This window comes from Brienomyrus brachyistius, chromosome 6 (assembly GCF_023856365.1).
Source record: "Brienomyrus brachyistius isolate T26 chromosome 6, BBRACH_0.4, whole genome shotgun sequence".
In the NCBI taxonomy this organism is placed as follows: domain Eukaryota; kingdom Metazoa; phylum Chordata; class Actinopteri; order Osteoglossiformes; family Mormyridae; genus Brienomyrus; species Brienomyrus brachyistius.
The window spans coordinates 11,659,725-11,678,409 of NC_064538.1; the positions used below are offsets into that span (position 1 = coordinate 11,659,725).

Consider the following 18,685-nt stretch of genomic DNA (forward strand, 5'->3'; position numbering starts at 1 on the left):
AAACCCAGGTTCGAAAGTCAGGTGGTTGTTTTGTTTTTTTATTAAAGTGACATGTGTCAGAACAGGAATGGAGTGCAATGTTTCCACATTTTGCAAGGTACAAGGATTCTGTACATTTCCAATGTCATAGAAATGATTAAGCTGAAATGTGTGAGCTGATCTTACCGGACCAGCATCAGGCTTCAGCACATTCAGTTTTCAGTATTTCCAGTTATTAATTACACGTAAACTTTATTTTAAACTGGAGATTGAAACTGATCTAAATTTGCCTGTGTCTAGTACAATGTGAAAATATTCTGAACCAGAATTCTACAATCATCCATCCATCCATGTTATAACCACTTATCTCACTCAGGGTCACAATGGATTAGTCATGAAAATTTTGAAAAATACACGGAAATTCAGATCATCAACACTCCTTTGAAGACTGATTTAAGTGATTTTTGGGCTTTCCAGCTTTATGGAGCTGACCTGTATAAGAATATAAGGCATTTTGCTAAAAATGTCCATAGTGGCCAAAAGGTTAATCTGCATAAATACATCTCTGCTCTCAAGCGGAAATCTGTAAGGCTGTGACAGGCTAAAATACCTTACTGTGTGTATCAGTGGTAAGATGGATTTTTCTGACACGCTTTGGTTTAAAAAACAATGGCTTGTGTTCCTTTTACAGTCCAGGAAACACCTACCTCACATATTAATATTTATGAAAGTATTACTAACAGGAAAATCTAAGCTGATGCGTAAATATTCCTGAACTCCCATCAATTTCTTTCTCTTGGTCTAGCAAACACTTACTAAAGCCACAGTAATCAAATACAATAAATAACCAAATGAGGGTCCGTTTATTTAATCAATAGATCAAACATGGGATTAAGCTGTGGCAACGACAGCAAATGTTTAGATTGTGTTATAAGTTGCCACATGGACTTGAAAAGAAAACTCGGAAACATGCAGATTGATAATTTAAAATGTTTGTTCAGTGCCTGATTGGTGGCGTGTTCATGTCTTCAGAAATATGAATTCTGCAGCAGGCAGCAGAAGCACATGAAGCCGAATTATAGTTGTTCAGGCTTGATAAACTCATCAAATTATTTTATTTAATGGCAACTCTGTTTACCATATAAACATTTACATACACAAAGACATATGCAGTCACAAACGTTTGTGTGTGTGTGTGTGTGTGTGTGTTATATTACCAATCATAATGTATTTTGTCTTGAACATTTAAAAATTTATTGACTACTTTTTTGTGCTTTGATTGGAGCTTTAGAAGGAATTGTGACGGATTCATATTCCTATAGAAATATTTGCTTGAAATCTGCAGCACATCCAGTTTGTTTCCTTAAAAATCAAGCCCCCCCCCTCCCCCCAAATCATAAATATGTAAATTTTACCGGGGATGTATATAAGGCAATATTCTTCCTGTGAAATAATTTCAGCTTCAAAGTCACTGAAGGATAACATAAATGTTTCGTTAAAGCTGAAATGCTCTCAAGCAGATCATGCTAAAAACCAGTAATGAAGTTCAAGGGAAACAATATAGGTATTATTAAATTGGTAAACAGACCCCTGCACTAAAAACAAATGTCCTAATAGGAGAAATAACCATTATATAAAGACAAGTGACTGTGTGGGATAAAAATCCATCTAAATCTTCTAACGACCTTTCTTGGTCAAGGTCAGTACTGCAGGACCTGGAATAGTGTATAAAGAAAATCCAGTTTGTTCCAGGAATTGCAGGCATCAGAACAGAACGACTTGAGGCCTCATTCTTATTCTGAAATGAAGAAAAGCGTGATTGCGTTTAGTGCAATAGTGAGTACAATCTGGGAGAAGCCTGTGAAAACACCGTTAAATGGAATAACAATGGACAGATAAAATTAAAATACGAAAAAGTATACAAACTGAGATTAGTCGGACACAAAAAGCAGAAAGTAATCTGTGAGTGTAAGGCGAGTAGCGGCTGGACACTGGGTAATCTCTTACAAACTCAATAACAATTAAAGCCGCAAAAAGCTTAGGAGTCAGCAGCAAAGTAGTTAAGAACCAGGACAGGGAAAAGTCGGGCTTTGGTTCGTCACCACTGGCTAAAATGCGAAATCTTACCGCTTAAATACAAAGCAATTTCTTGCATATAATTTATTGTACATGTGTTTAGGAGACAAATATTTAAATAATATTAATAATTTAATAATATCCTATATATATAAAAGCTATTCTTATGCTAATCAAGATAACACGTAATATTAGTAATGAAATGAATTAATTTGCTTCCTCCTGTGGCCACTGAGAGGCACTGCAGGCTGTGATGGTGCAGAGATCGCCTCGAACTGATTAATGTGATTGATCATCTAAACAGTAACGAAGCTGCACAATAATATATAATACGGCATAAGAAACCATCAACAATCAAAGCTGGCGTTTTGAGGTTGGTAAACCATACAAGTATTCGTTAAAATATTGTAAAAATATTCCGGCGTATACAAGCACACATATCCCTCACTTTGTAAGACATTACATTGAGAAGTAACTTACATGGCTATACATAGAAACTCTATCTATGAACAAATGATAACGTCTCTAATTTGCTGCCTCTGTCCCTCTACAGGAAGTCCCCCGTCCAGCACGTTCTGGCTGCCATTGGTCAGGGCTGTTTTCAGAGGAACCCACAAACCCTCTTTCATCTGCCCTGGAGGTTTGCTCCCTCTCCCCTCCCATAGGGGAAAGAGTGCCATTCTGTGTATCCAAGATGTGGTCGAGGAGCTAAAAGCAAAGCCCATCTTCCTCAAGTGGATCCAATTAGGGGAGGCTGACGATTATAGGGGAGCCTCGGCCCAAGGCTCGCCGGATTACAGGGCAAGTGGGGAGACCCCGCCGGCCCCCGCATTTGTGTGCGTCCTTCCCCACACTGCATTTCTCCACCACTGTTTATTTTCGGAATCCACCCCACTGAGGCGGCCCCCACCCCAGGATCAATCCTTCCCTTTTTGGTACTGTTACAATCACTAATTACATTAAGCATGTGGGAAATTTACTCTAATCTGCAATGACCAAATAAATCCATTAACAAATACTGGAGTGAAAAAGGGACAAAACGTGCAGTAAAAACATCCTACAGGCCTGAGCGACTTCAGTACTTTTTGTTTCCTTTGAGGTAAGTATGAAGACAATCAAGATCATTCCCTAAACCCAGTGTGGTGACTACTAGTTAATGGTGGTGCTTTTCCTACCTCAGCTAGAGGTGCACATGTTCAGTCCACAAAGAGATTGCTGCTGTCATCTTTCCCAAACAGGCAATTACTGGTGACACAATTTGAATAAGTGGATTGCTTTGCCGCTTGCAAGTGGATTGCTTCAGACTTTATTACCAGTGAATGACAGAATGGCTCCATAATACGTCCTGACTCCTTCAAATAAGACAGGGGCCTTTCAGATGAATAATATTTTTATTGCTTTTAATTTGGTTTCCTTTCCCCCCCCACTGATGCCAAGATTGCCTGTTTGTAGGAAGAAATGGACTTTGAGAATGACCTGGTAACTCTTTGGGTAACACTTTACTCCTGTGAAATACACTAGCATGCAAAAACTAAAGCCTCATAAATTGACTTACTTGGGCATAAACATCGTTAAATACATTTGCAACAACAAACAGTAATAAAGTATATATAAGCTAATATGGCTCGTTTGCCTTTGCTTAATATTTGTACTTGTTTCTAAGTACACAGATTACTCTTTTACTGTCCATATACAGACAGCCTGATACGCGATCATTTGTCATTATGATCTTAAAAATGTTCCCAACCTCCTCCACCCCTCCACGCACCTCTTGCAAACTTTCCACTTCTCAGTGATGTCTTCGTCGCTACTCATTTATTTTAGCTGCACCCTGAAGTTCCCACATCTCCTCACAGCCCATCTGTTACCCCGTTCCTTCTGCACACGTCTTCCCATGCAGAAAGCTGAGGAGGAACATGACGTCCCCATGTCCTTAGACCAAAGAAAGGGGCTGCACACCACACCTTCTATATGACCCGCATGAACGACACGCACCCAGGGTGGTCCCCTATCTGATTATGGAGGGTTAGGTCATTCTTTACTTTATTACCTTAAGTCTGTCTACCCCTTTTCTTATAATAGAGAGTTCCTCCATTCAATTTGGTCTCTCTCTTACTCACATTTGTCATAAAGCTCCATGATTCAGTTCTTTTCATTGACTCCCTGTTGCGGGAGCCATTACCTTCAAACCCTAGTTCTGGCTCACTGCTGAGTTAACCATGATATTTCTCTGTATATTCTATTTATCATTCTTCCTGAACCCCCTCTGGCCCCAGATGATCTTTTCCAATCTTTTCTGTCTCTCGTGTCATTTTTCTCAATCCCAAACTTTCTCTTCTTCAGGTCTTCAATAGTAAAAAGAAATTATCGAACGAAACATTCGGCCTCTTTCTTGTTGGATTATGTATATTGTGAAGGATGTTTCAGTTAGTCTTTGATTTGTCAGCTACCTTTTAGTCATTTATTACATATATTCTTGTAAAAAATGTAGCTTTTCCAAAGCATGACAACTTCCTAGGTTGTCATACCCACAATTCCACCCATCTTCTACCTGCTTATTCGGTCAGGGCCATGGGGGTCCCTGTACACCCTGAATATGAAGGCAGTCCATTGCAGGGCGCCTCATGCACAGAGTCTATGGGTAATTTAGAGACAACAATTAGACAAACTGTGTCTTTGGACTGCGGAAGGAAACCAAGACATAATTAAATATGATTTGTTAAATGTAATAAATTCATGTCATTCTAGACATTTTGTTGCAAAACTGTTACGCGATTTAATAATGCCACGATTTCCATCACACATACTACTAATAATCATAATAAATCATCTTTTAAGCATATGATGTGTATGAACGCTTTCTTGTTTTTCAAGTGATTATTAAACTTTCATCTTATTGATCCCATTTGTAAATCTTCCTTCTGTTCCAACTTCCAAGTAAGCAATTGTCTGTCAGCCTATTCAATAGGATTCATAGAGGTTGACTCATTGATTAGTTGATATATCTGGTTGCAAGATCCTTCCTCTCATACTGAAGACAGCTCTTTTAAAAATGTTCATTCATGGTCAAGTGATACAGCTACTCTATCTGGAAACAGCCAACTAGTTTTTACATTAGCAGAAAAGGGTAATGTTAGCGTAAATGTTCATCTAATCAAGAAAACAAAAAAAAAACTTGATGGGGTTTGTTTGCATATCTTCTGCCATTGTATGCAGATACTTCTGAAGATAAACTTGGGGCTTCCATATACTGCACTCTACATTGTCCTATTTAATGATTTTGCTGAAGCAATTAATTAATTCTCCATTATAGTTTCATTTTGACACACTCCTAATCTTGAAGTCTATTCATAGTTTTCATTATTAATCTTTTATTAACTCACAGTATTAAGTAACATTGGCTTATGAAAATAGGGAACGTCAAAAAAAATGATAAGAAAAGTATATATTCTGTACTTTTTTTTCCTGGTGTGAAGAATGTGTGTGACAATTGAACCATTCTAGAAGCATTTATTCCTTTCCCCACACCCACACCAAGGCCAATCTCCGTGTTTCTGGCTTCACTCTATTAGACGGCCCAATATAAGTGTGGATATAACAATTCCATTCACTGAGGCATGTGTGACAAATACATTACTTTTCCGATGTAAATGGCAAAGGGTTTATTTAACTGTCAGCTTAGATGCACAACATGGTTAAAGCATTAGGTTTTGTTTTTCTTTTTTCTGCACGAGCCAGTGTTTTATAACACAATTCTATTGTATCATTATGGTGCAATTCCCATATCGGTTTTAGAATACTTACTCTAAAGTTATTTACCTAGTTTATATTTCTGACTGGATTCAGGCTAATTATTATTTATTCTTCCTTTACTTTTTCCCATAACTCTGTTTTAATATTGCCATCCACTTTCAACGAATGCTGTTAAATATACTGCCTGTGAGAAAAACAAAACCCCTAAATATCTAAGGGGGAAAAAAACACGATTATAGACTGGTGAGGTAACAATTCAATCGGTTACTATTCAGTTACACGCGAGTGTACGCGACATAAACTAGAGACTTGACCGGGATTGTTCACGGTTTTGGCTTGGCTGTGTAAAAAGGGACACGAGAAAACCGACGTATTTGTACTACAATCTTTACTGGATCTCACGCCCTTACGGCTAACATTTAAACTGCATGTGACTTTACGATCGAAATGAATCTGGGGCGTGATATATCCTTTTAGACCTAGACTATTGTTTAATACGTTTGTAGCATTTAACATTCTCTCTAAAATGGTATTTAAGCAAACCGTTTTGAAATACAGGAGGGATCGGCTGGCATTTTTAGACTAATCCTACCAGAACGCAGCTGTGTATCAGGCATACAGTGTAGCCATTGACACAGCATGCGCGAACACATGCGTTTTCCATGCATTTATTTTGGTTTTTACTGCTGACTTGCAGAGCAGACGCATGGCCAGCATACACGGCCCATCGACATTTTTTTAGTTATTAATAAACACCATGCGGGATACTTATAGTTGCATTCGCCTTGCTTCGACTACATTAAAATGAAATAGTATTTTTTTCTCAGACACCATCTACCGCTCAGATAAATACAACCATTTCTCCAACATCTGGGGTTGGTCCAAAAATACCTGATTAACGACGGGCGACTACCACAGCTAAAATGGGCGTTATGACCACATTTCATAAATTTAGTTGTGTATTTAAAATTATAAAAAGATTTCACATATATCATATGTACGTTTTAAAATTTTCTAAAAACATTTAGATTCGAAAACTATCATTATGCTTCTATTATCAACATAATTTATTTGAAAGTACGTTTACAGCACCCCCATGATCATTATGGTATCTTCCGTATTTAAAGAGATAGTTACTCCCAGGCTCGTTCCTGAAGAAAGCAAGACCGTTTCTTAAGGGTTTGGCGATTACAATGCAAATACAGCAGTGAGCGCCTTGTGGGCTTCTTTCGAGGATTCTCAGTGGAGTCACAAACAATTTTTTTGCTTGTAGGAGAAAAACAGCAGCGGACCGTTTGTGGATGTGGAACTGTTGCACCTTACGTACAGGTAGGCGTATGGCAATATTCTCAAAACAATGCTGCTCTGAAAGATTGATTCCATGGCTGACCGATAAAGTAAGATGCCAAATGTTTATAAGCAGTCTTGATTTGCGTATTATCGTTTGTGGTTGGGTTGTCGTGTCGCTTTGGGTGGCTGGGGACCGTGGAGCCTTTTCCAGATGAGTATCTTGTTGGATGCCAAGCTTATTGGAATGGGAATTTGCAGCGCTCCGTTAGAACAAAGGGTGCGATCCAAACCTATACTCGCTTGCTGATGGACAAACAGGTATCGGCGGTAAGAGACACTAAGTGCTTTGCAAGACGTATGATATTTGTAAAGGATTTGCAAAGAGCAGCTGCGGCTGTTTTGTTAGCGCAGTCTGGCAGTGCTGTGTTTGCCTTTCATTTCGGACACGCTTTCCTTTGCGAGTATTATTTAATTGCCGTAATCGTCACCGACTGCCGGCGTCGTGATTCTATAAAAACGTGTTTGCGAAGATATTATCCGCGTACGTGGCTACCGATGGCGATTGAGCACTGCCATGTGACCGCATATGTTGTGTAAAAGGGATACAATAAGCATCCCCGCCTATCCCAAACCATACTGATACAGCATGGAAGCTATTCCCCCCATTTCTCTGGGCGACACTGATCCTGTGAGTGATTGGGATTCGTTCTTCACCTTCTATCATTTGCAAAAAGTTACAATTAGTGATGAACTTTCAGTGCCGCATACGCACCTTTTGGGGCGATTGATTTATTCCCTGGATTTTCTGTAGCCCATTATGGGATGTTGGAAAGTTATCGTGGATAAATGGTCACCTGTAACTCACGTCGCAGCCTGATGCCGACGTGTTTGTTGTGCAGATGCGCGGGCAGCCAGTTAAAGCCGTTGGCTGATGGGGATTTTAATTTGCTTTCACGGCGAGATCGGCCCACGAAAATTACTAGGGTGGACAGCAAGCATCGCAGGATCTGCCCAAACGCAGGCGCCGCTCGGTCCGGATGATGTTTTTTAGGGCTAATTCCTGTCACTTCATATAAAATGTTTTTTTTTCTTCTCAATACTACGGTTGCGTGTCGTATGTCAGTGTGTGTGTCACACACAGATTCCCGAGAAAATGGATCCTGTCTATTACCAGGCATGTGTCCTATGGCCGCTACCAGCAATACGAATTGAAGTTAAATCACATCCGCGTCGAGCTTTACGAGCAAAAACTGGCTTTAACGCTGCAATCCCGTGAGACGTACGTGCAGGTTTCTTACGCTGTTAAATGACGGGCATCCGTTTAAATGCCCGCTACACTCATTTTTTCCGTGTAACAGGCGCATCCCCCTTCGTGTGGATGTGTCTCGCCGGGCTGTATAAGCGCTGCTTCCCGTGTTTTCCACACACGCCTGCAGCCGGCATGCGTTTGCCACAAAACCATCCCTCGCTTTTCCCATCACCAGCTGAAGCGATTTAAGGGAGCCTTTATTCCTGGCCTGAACGCCACCATGTATAATCAAGACCCAGGGTGGATTATAGCGGTTATGGCAGCCCGATTGAAATCAGCCGCTATTGAGTCCATTCGCGCCCGGTGATGGGGATGCAGGGGCACCAAAGCGGTCTTTCTTCACCTTGTTGATCCGTTAGAGAACCAGACTTATTCATATGTCAGCCCCATTTTTTGGTGGGCAGCTGGAAGGATGGAAAAATTGTAGGGGAAAATAGGTTTCACCGGCTGGATTAGAAAGATTGCATTTTTTTGATGCCCCGTATTGATGAAGTAGAAATGGTTAGAAATATGACATAGAGCAGTAGTTTAAACTATTGAGGGGGTTGACTTTTTAAATGGGATTCTTAATAAATTGCGGTAGCAGTATACGCAGCAGGAAGGCAGGTTATGTCCCATGAGCTGCACATACTCCCGAATGCTCGCACATGTGCCGCTGGATGCCACACTCATACACAACTGGCTCCCGTTAACCGATTCATTCAGTAACATGTGAATGAATAGAAAGCACATGTCTACTAAACGGTAGCCTGTCCATCATTAGGCTTTACCTTGGGCAGATCCATCTTTCCGTATGGTGTAGCATATACGTGCTTGAAATGGCTGCATGCGAATTATTTTTCTTTGTATACGAAATAAGCGTATTTTGCTACATGTGTTAAGTGTTACACATTATAAGTGTACATATGTAGTGAGTAATGCAGTTGTTGACTGTCATTAGAAATGGTTTGCAACAGATTCCTGAAAGCCTGAATCCTGAAGTACACAGAGGTTCACTCATGATCGTTGAAGATCTCCCCAGTGATTTAATCCAGTTAGGTCAAGCCCTGCTAACAACAAAGAAACAAGTGGTTGTGATTTAATGTGCACCAAATTGTCTGTTGCAAAACAGGTGAGGCCAGAGATGTTTTGGAGTGCTGAGAAACGCCTCACACAAGATGTAATGAATGTCTTTGAGTGGTCGAAAAGATGGCTGTATATCAGTTTGGAAAATGTAGAAAATTACTGGGCTTGTGTAGGCACTAGAGTAAAAATAAGTTTGTGTTACTGATCTTGATTTAAATGTGGCACAAACAGAATGTTTGCTTTGGAGCCAGTGCTGGCCAATTGCAGAAATAATTTGCAGTCTGTGGGAAGCCTTCATGTTCTCAGTGTTTTGAGAGAACAGTGCTGAAACTTGACCTCGTACTTTGGTTTCCATAAGTATATTGCTCATGACGTTCTTTGGCGATATTCATTTCAATCTGCATGATTCAATCTCCATGACTACCTTTGCCCTTTTGCACACAATATACATATATTTAGTATGTGTTTTTTTTAACCTCAAAGCAGAATTCTAATGAATATAGAAGCTGGATGTTGTTTTAAAAAAGGAATTTCACCTCCAAAAAAAGTTAATTCTCATACATGCCCGATGTTGATTTTAGTCCTGGTACCCAGAGAACTGTGGCTTTTGAAACATCTGACAGATGCATGTGTGTATTTATTAACTTGAATGTTTTGCTGGAAATCTCCGGGAAGTAAAAAATGTAACTTTCTCTAATTGTCTGTGTATCAATGTTTTTTTTTTTTTTTTTTTGCAGTGGTGTCACAACCTAAATTTCCCTGTAATCCCGTAACCAGTAGCCTAAATGTTTAAAAACAGCTGTTGACAATTACCCCAAATCATAATTTTTAGAATAAATGACCATTATTTGATATAGTTTGTTTTGGAGTAGAAAGTAGGTCCGTGAAAATGAATACATTTCCTCTTATACTTACTAAACTTTATATTTTGTAGATTTAGCTAAAATTTCCTTATTTGGGGGATAGTGTACAGCGTGTAGAAAAACAATAATGAATGTAAAATCATGAGCAAAAGTATGAGCAAAGTTCAAGAGAAAGAACATCCTTTTAGAACAGGACAGTTTTACGTTTTGGTCATGTTTATAAGGCTCTTATCAGCGCTAAAGGTGCCCCCCCCCCCCCCCCCCCCCCCACACACCACAGCATAGAGGCATCAGTAATTAAATTGTGTTTTGCAACCGTTGAATCCAGTGTCAAATTCCTTTGGTATTAAACTGACCATTAAACCCTAAAATTCTCGGGCCTGAGCTGAACCTAGCGCACTCTGCTGGTGTGTGGTTAGCTAGTAAATAAGTGGCGATGTAGCATCACAATTACTCTTTGCCTGTCTGCTTAGGCCTTTCAGATAGAAGAGTCTAGCTATCCGTAATGAGATCTGTTGTTTTTGTTGGCGTAGGCCTGTGATTTTTCTCGTTCTCACCGAAGGTATGACAGGAAAGGTTTTGTGGGCACAGCCCACCGAAAATGTTCCAAATGATAAAGTCTAGCTATAGATACAATCTCTTAACTTCTTAGTACAAAGATCACCATTGTGATGTTTTTCATGGGACAAACCGTACGGCAGAAAGTGATCGTTTACAGAAGAAAAATCTTGACACCCCCCCCCCCCCCCCCAATGGGGTTGTGAAATAAGACTGAAATAATAGAGAAATCAGGTGACTCAAAAACATTTGTCTGTTTTGTCACGCTTTTTAATCTTTTTCTTTTTTTTTAACCTGTTGTACGCAGGGCAGTAGATATCTGGACCCTGGAGCCTGAAGAAAATGTTACTGGCATAATTGGATATTTTAATTACCGCCTTTAAGCAAATGTATGTAACCCGTTTTCTGTCAGTGCAAGACTAAGGACGGACCTTGCTGACATTTCGCGGTTCACAGAATGCTGCTACTTACTCCCTGCGGAGTTAATTCAATTAGCCACATGGGGATTATCTGAAAAATACTGGTATAGAGATTTGATGACAAAGAACGCTCTTAAGTTGAGTCTCCTTATGAAAAGCGAGCTACGTTTCGAGCTGTATGCCTCATCAGTTTGATGCGAAAGGACCAAATGATATGGACCTTTATGGAGGCCGTGTAGATGTGCGGGTGATGGAGGGCCGAGGGTTTCTTTAAAAACAGTGGCTGCCATCTGCGTGCTCAGCTAAGTAGCAGCGGAAAACGTAGCTTGGAAAGTGGCTTTCTCCCCCTCCTAATCAAGGGCTATTGACCCTCATTAGTAGCATGGCGGGCAGAGGGCGCCGCGTTCCAGGCTTTGATGAGGCAAGGATTTAATGGCGTGTTTTTTATTTAATGGCAACGGTGTCACGCGGGGGCCAGTACTGCATGGCCCGGCCACCCCCTACCCCATGGCCCCGCTCCTCTCGCCCCCGGCCCCTCTGCATGCAAAGCTCATTCCAGCAAGGATATCTAGTTCGAGGCACTTGCGAATCCCCTGATGCAGTTAAAGTGGAGCAGTTTAGCGCGGCAGAATTTCTTGGCCCGTTGCGGGGAGCCTGCAGCCCCGCGCTTGGCCCGCTGCGAGATGGAGCGTCTGCTGACCAATATGCTTAATGGAGGCGGCGTGATGGTGACACGCGGGCGTGACGCTGAGCGGTCACTCGAACTTCACACGTTCCCCCTCGTGTCGGCTGGCTCAGCCGCTCTGCCCGTGTCTAATGCTCCGCAAACAGTGCGGTTGTCAAAATAATGATGCCTCGCAACGTTTAAAAGGCTCGTTCAAAGCGAAAGGCTTCCTTAGGCTCCGCCGCGCTGCGATAATCTGCCGAGAATCAGTCTCTCCTATAGTTGCTTAATATTCTGTGTTAATGCCTTTGCTTTGCGTGTGCGTGTGCGTGTGTGTGTGTGTGTGTGTGTGTGTGTGTGTGTGTGTGCATGCGGTGCGCTCACTTGTGGGAGGATAGGGAAGGCCATTGAATTGATATCAGTTTAACAGTAGCGTTTAATCCGTCCACCCCACAGACCCCTTGGTCCGGTAGTGGTCATACTGGGAAGAGCATATACTGTATTTCAGTTAACTGGAAAAAAAATATACTCAACTATCTCAAGTGAACTAAAAAAAAAAGCATATATAACATAACAAGTAATTGGATGGATGGATGGATCTTATTCACATACACTTTTGTTCCATGTCCAAGAGAGTTCCAAGTCCTACATACAGATTACGTTGCATACAGATGCAACGTACATTTATACGAGAGCTAATTCTCGGCTTTCTGTGGCCAATGGCGGCGGCTTCTGTCCCTCAGTGGCCAATGGCGGCGGCTTCTGTCCCTCAGTGGCCAATGGCGGCGGCTTCTGTCCCACAGTGGCCAATGGCTAATCAAATCAGCAACTGAGGCTCATAGATATCTTGCAGAAGTCAGGACCCTCACGGCAGCTGGCCATGGTATTAACATAGCCAATCCATTCTCTGCAGTCCACAGAGCACACAGGCTCATCATGTCCTTCTAAACATCTGCATGTTAGTTACAAAAGTAAATCGTATATTTGAACTACAGTTATTGAATTACTGTAGTTTAGTATAGTGGCTGTATTGCTTTCATGTTTGTATTCTGTACAGCATAACTGGATCTTGTAAAATTCAGTGAATGCTATAGCAAATTTAATGACATTAAATGAGACCTTGATTTCCGTGTCATTATTCCTCTCCATTATACTGTTGAGGCGATGTCACATTATTGATGACTGTGTCTCTAGTATCACATTAAACCTCAAATGTCTAGAGTAATTAAATTTTGAATATACTTGATGTGCAGCTCAAAATATGAACAACACAGCACTGTTCAGCTAAGCAGGCACTGGCAATCAGTCAGTAATTAAACTTCTTTAACACAGGCCTCTCCGTTCATATAAAAAGAGCCTTTGCGGTCTGGTCAGCCCCACATCAGAAGCTGTGAAGCACAGCAGTGGATCAACATGGAGTGAGTTTGGTGATGTTACAGTGGATGGGATCCTCTGAAACTGTGGAGAGGCGGCAGTGCTAATGCTGTGAGGGACCCTGTAATGGTAAAGAGGCATTTTGCTTACGAGACTATGGAGATTTCAAATAATAATATAAAAAACCTTGCTGGGCATTTGTCGCAGCCGTGCCCGTGAAGTTCCTTACACGCCTCCTTTTTGTTCACCTTTCTTGGTCTAGATGAAGATCTTTTACTTGCCGCCATTGCAGCAGGGTCAATGCGATGTCAGGCGGAAAAACGGCAAGCGCTGAACCCATTCATGACCTCATCATATTTTCTTTTACTGAACTTGTGCCAAAAAAAAAAACTGGAACTAAACCATTGACAGTAATGACTGAAAAGGTAGCGTGTCTGCCGGATGCTGCGTGTTAAGCTGAGGGGGGGGGATGTCTGCCGCGCGATCATAGGCATCAGAAACGCGGGGCCGTATCTTCAGTCCTCAGTATCACCTTTTCATTTTAGTCCATCCTTCTGCTTTTCTTATTCCTTGCATACTGTAGGTTACATGTACAATTTGACAGGGTTTTCCTCTGGTCGCCATGTAGCAGTACAGAGAATAGTTTATAAATATCATGTTTACTGAGGATCATTTTACATTATATGCTGCTTAAAATGGGTAAAGATCTATAAAAAAATATACCAATCTCTAAGGATCGATGTACAGGACAGTTTCTGGTTTCTAACAATTGCACTATAATTATAACCATGTGGGTGAAATGAGTAACAGTCTCATCGGGGGAAAGTGTCCTTGTCATCCAGTAGTTAAAAAATCTTAAATGTAACTAGTAGTCTGTTTCATGTGAAAAGTACTCTGTCAGAATGTAACCAGCGTATTAGGCTGTGCTTATTGTCTATTAAGCGGGGGGGGGGGGGGGGGGGGGGATTGGCTGGGCATATGCCTGCAGATCAGCATTTAACAATGGGAAAGGAAATATCCATGCGGCACAAACCTGGCTGCAAATCACGGAATTCATTAAGCAGAAATGAAAGGTGCCCGTCTCTGTATGCGGGGGAGTCTGTCTCTGCAGAGAGCGGAATCTCCTCCTGCCCGCCCGCCCGCCCCAGCAGTGCCACCCCAAAGGGGGTTGTTTGAGGACCATAAGGGCCTCTTGTATACTAGCAGCTCTGTTCACCGGTGGGGGTGGGTGGCAGTGGGTGGGGGGTGTTGAATGTTTCTGAGCACCAGAGCACAGTTTTTGATCCATCCAGTAATCACTCGTGTTAAGTTACAAATATATAGTGCATAGCGCTCGCAGGATCTCAGCCCCTATAGATTCTGCTGTTCTAACTGCAATCCCTCCCACCCCCCATCTACGCTTTCCACCACCCCCTACCCCCCCGAAACCCACCCCAACACTGCTGCCTAATTAACAGATGCACTTGGGATTAGTGTTAGCGATGGCTGTAAAGGTTTATTAGCGATCCAGCGAGCACACGGCGTGGGAGTGACACAGCCTGAAGCTGTCAGTGGCCAGTCGATCAATAGCCCCCCCTCCCACCTCCCCATGCCTCCCCGGCGAGCGCACATGCTTTCCAGACCAACCATTTTGGGTCATTAATGCAGCTTATTTCCCCTAAATGGACTAGAGGCAGGTGCGTGTGATAGAGCAGGTCCCATGCGAGGCGAGGGCCGGAAATGTGCCGCTCATCCTGATCCTGCACAGCTGAGAGTCGCGGGGAAGAGAGACCTTTACTGCCACCTGTGTGCCTCTGTCCTTAATCACTGTGCCTCTATCTTTTCAGAGATGGCCCACTGATACCTGAAGGGAAGCAAAACATAAAGCACTCCTTCCTCTGGAGAGTATCACCCCCCCTTCTGCATCTGACGGAAGATCTCCAATCATGATGTCCGCATGGCTGCCGCTCGTGTTCCTCGTGCTGCGCGCTGGCCACGGGGGATCCTTCCCCACGGCTCCGACCGAGACGTCGCCTGAGACCGGAGTCTTCAGAGTGACCGACACCAGCCTGACGCACCTCACCGTGCACCGCAAGACGGGCGAGGTCTACGTGGGCGCCGTCAACCGCGTCTACAAGCTCTCGGCCAACCTGACGGAGCTGCGCTCCGCACATGACCGGCCCCGTGGAGGACAACTCCAAGTGCTACCCGCCGCCCAGCGTGCGAGCCTGCGCTCACAGGCTGGAGCCCACAGACAACGTCAATAAGCTGCTGCTGGTGGATTATGCCGGGCACCGGCTGGTGGCCTGCGGGAGCATCTGGCAGGGCGTGTGCCAGTTCCTTCGCCTGGAAGACCTCTTTAAGCTCGGGGAGCCCCATCACCGCAAGGAGCACTACCTATCCGGGGCCAAGGAGGCCGACGGCATGGCAGGGGTGGTGGTCGGTGAAGAAGATACCACAGCCGGGGACGGGAAGAAGAAGAAGAAGAGAGGCAGCCGCCTCTTCATAGGCGCTGCCATCGACGGGAAATCCGAGTACTTACCCTGTCCAGCCGCAAGCTGGTGGAGGACGAGGAGAACGTCAGCATGTTCAGCTTGGTCTACCAGGACGAGTTTGTGTCCTCGCAGATCAAAATCCCGTCGGACACCCTCTCTTTGTACCCGGCGTTCGACATTTACTACGTTTACGGCTTCTCCAGCCGCACCTACATCTACTTCCTGACGCTGCAGCTGGACACGCAGCTGACGCAGATGGATGCCACCGGCGAGAAGTTCTTCACGTCCAAGATAGTGCGCATGTGCTCCAACGACACCGAGTTCTACTCCTACGTGGAATTCCCCCTGGGCTGCACCAAGGATGGGGTGGAGTACCGCCTGGTCCAGGCTGCCTACAAGCATCGGCCAGGCAGGATGCTGGCCCGGGCCCTCGGCCTCTCGGAAGACGAGGACGTTTTGTTCGTGGTCTTCTCCCAGGGCCAGAAGAACAGGGCTAATCCACCCCGTGAGACGGTGCTATGCCTCTTCACCCTGCGTCAGGTCAACTCGGCCATGCGAGAGAGGATCAAGTCCTGCTACCGCGGTGAAGGCAGGCTGTCTCTGCCTTGGCTGCTCAACAAGGAGCTGCCCTGCATCACCACGGTGAGTTTCCAGGGCCTCCTCCTTCAGCTGCCTGTACTCACTGTGTTTGATCCCTCCTCCTGCCAAGTTCCCGCTGCTTTGGCCCCCTGCCCCAGCCTAGGCCGGTCCCCAGTGTCTCATGCTGTGTTCCCATCCATCATTGATTCGAAATGAGAATGGATCGTATAAAAGATATCAAAGAGCGATGAATTTTACATTAAAATACTTGTGATTTAGCTCTTAAATTCCTGTTTAAGAATCTGACCGTGGACTCCGTAAAAAAAAAAAAATGGAGCATGGAGTGATATAATTGGTGTTTAAGGTTTTATCTAGGAAGATGAGTGATTTTCAGTATCTCTCAATGTCCCAGTTGGTTCATACCGAAAGCTGGCATGATGTCCTTAAGATGGGGACTCGGCTGAGCTCTGACAAGTTTCTCAGCCACAAAGTTTGCCTCTAATGGCTTGTTGTAGTGGTAGCTAGCTGCAAATGTCACAGGCCAGCATAGAAAATAACATATTGACTCTGCTGCTGTTTTGGATCAGATTTTAAATGATATTTTTTTTCTCAATCATGCAACTCTGAGCTCTATAGGTGATTCTCTCCTATTTATTTTTCGGCCTAAGACCTGTAACCATGGTTATCAGCTTTATTTTTCAATATATATTTTTTTAAAGGCTGTAATTCCTGGCACGGTTCCAGCATTTGTATGCAACGATAAGAGCAAACCGGTGTGGTTCATTAAACGTGAGGTTAGTTTAGCTCGGACAAACAGACTTCACCGTTTTTTCCATGTTTGGAGAACGTGATTGATTCAGTGAAACTTTTAGAAAGGTTTATTGGAGGGCAATGCCTTATTTGGATAATTTATTTTAAAAGTGATATAGCGTGCTTTACATATCCGAAGGATTAAAAAAAGAAAAAAGATTTATCCGTTGGAGGAAAAAGCCAGATTATATTGGGGGGGGGGGGGGTGCGTGTTGGGGCGAGCAGAGCGCCTTGTACTGATACTTGTGTGCACTTGACATGTGCCAGTGTCGGCCATCATTAACACACTCCATGCTCAGCGGCAGCCCTTGACCGTGTAATGAGTGTTTGCGTCCCCCAAACCCGACACGCGCCCCCCTTACACAGCGCGTCCCCCCCACCCCCCCCCCCCCCCGAGTGTTTCTGAATGTAGCCTCTCCTTCCTCACCTTCCTCGTTTATAATGAGTGAAGATCGCCTGAAAGAAAAGCTGAGAACCGCAGGCGATCTTTAAGACGACGGCGCGTTACCGTTGCCGTGCTTGATGTTCCTGTGCTTAATGAAAGTCATGTTTGATGAAAAGCAGGTTAACTAAGTGATAGCTGCCTGGGGTGTCAAGATCCTGTCTGAGCCAAAAGAGTTTATCAAAAATCTTTTTTATTCCTCTTTTAAATTGTGTTTTGAATATTGTGTTCGGCAGGTGATGCTGGTACACTTCTTACACTTCTTATAGTTGTACCTGTTGGTTCCTGGTTTATCGGGATGTCTCATATTCTCAATTTCAGCCTCTCTGACTGGGCAGCTTTCATTTTGGAAGTCCCCCCCCCCCCCCCCCCCCCCCAACAGTGAATTGTTTTTGCTGAAGGGAATATAAATGAGAATAGCTGGTTAGCCATCTTTATGCATCGACCGTTGTCTTTCGTTCGGGCATCTGCGTTGGGTTTGAGCTTGTTTACAAGTAGCCTGATTAGTACCACTGACGCATCACAGCTAATCGTGTTACGGAATAATAAGCGTTCTGCTAGGAATTGAATATTCACACGTGATCTCCCCCCCCCCTCCTCCGTTCCTTTTGTTTTTAAGCCCAAGCAGATTGGCGACGATTTCTGTGGCCTTGTGCTGAACCAGCCACTAGGGGGCCTGGATGCCATCGAGGGGACGCCCCTTTTCGACGAGCGCGTCGACGGCATGGCCTCGGTGGCCGCCTACACCTACGGGGAGCACACCGTGGTCTTCTTGGGCACTCGCAGTGGTCATCTCAAGAAGGTGAGTCAGCCAAAACTGGAGCGTCTCGAACCTCGAGAGTGCTTGGTTGTGTGGATTCCTCCACAATGCAGGGGGATTGGGTTGCGGCTGGGGGGGGGTTTAGCTTCCGAACAGCAGAAAAAGCAACTGACTCAACTCTCTGTGGGGTCTCTGCTTAATTCCAGCATGTCCGTATACCATGAGGGCTGTTAGATTGCGGACTGAGTACAGTTTAGGTCAGTCATGGGA

At 43.8% G+C, this 18,685-nt stretch overlaps 1 protein-coding gene across 1 annotated transcript in view; it reads left to right on the forward strand.

The window, feature by feature from the left end:
- Window positions 1-6,958: 6,958 nt before the first annotated feature.
- The window catches only part of plxna3 (plexin A3), a 102,093-nt gene continuing 90,366 nt past the window's right edge, over window positions 6,959-18,685 (forward strand). Inside the window, 5 exon segments of the mRNA XM_049017272.1 lie at window positions 6,959-7,137; window positions 15,177-15,497; window positions 15,499-15,865; window positions 15,868-16,466; window positions 18,275-18,457. Coding sequence (XP_048873229.1) covers window positions 15,276-15,497; window positions 15,499-15,865; window positions 15,868-16,466; window positions 18,275-18,457 — 1,371 coding nt within the window. The 5' untranslated portion in view covers window positions 6,959-7,137; window positions 15,177-15,275.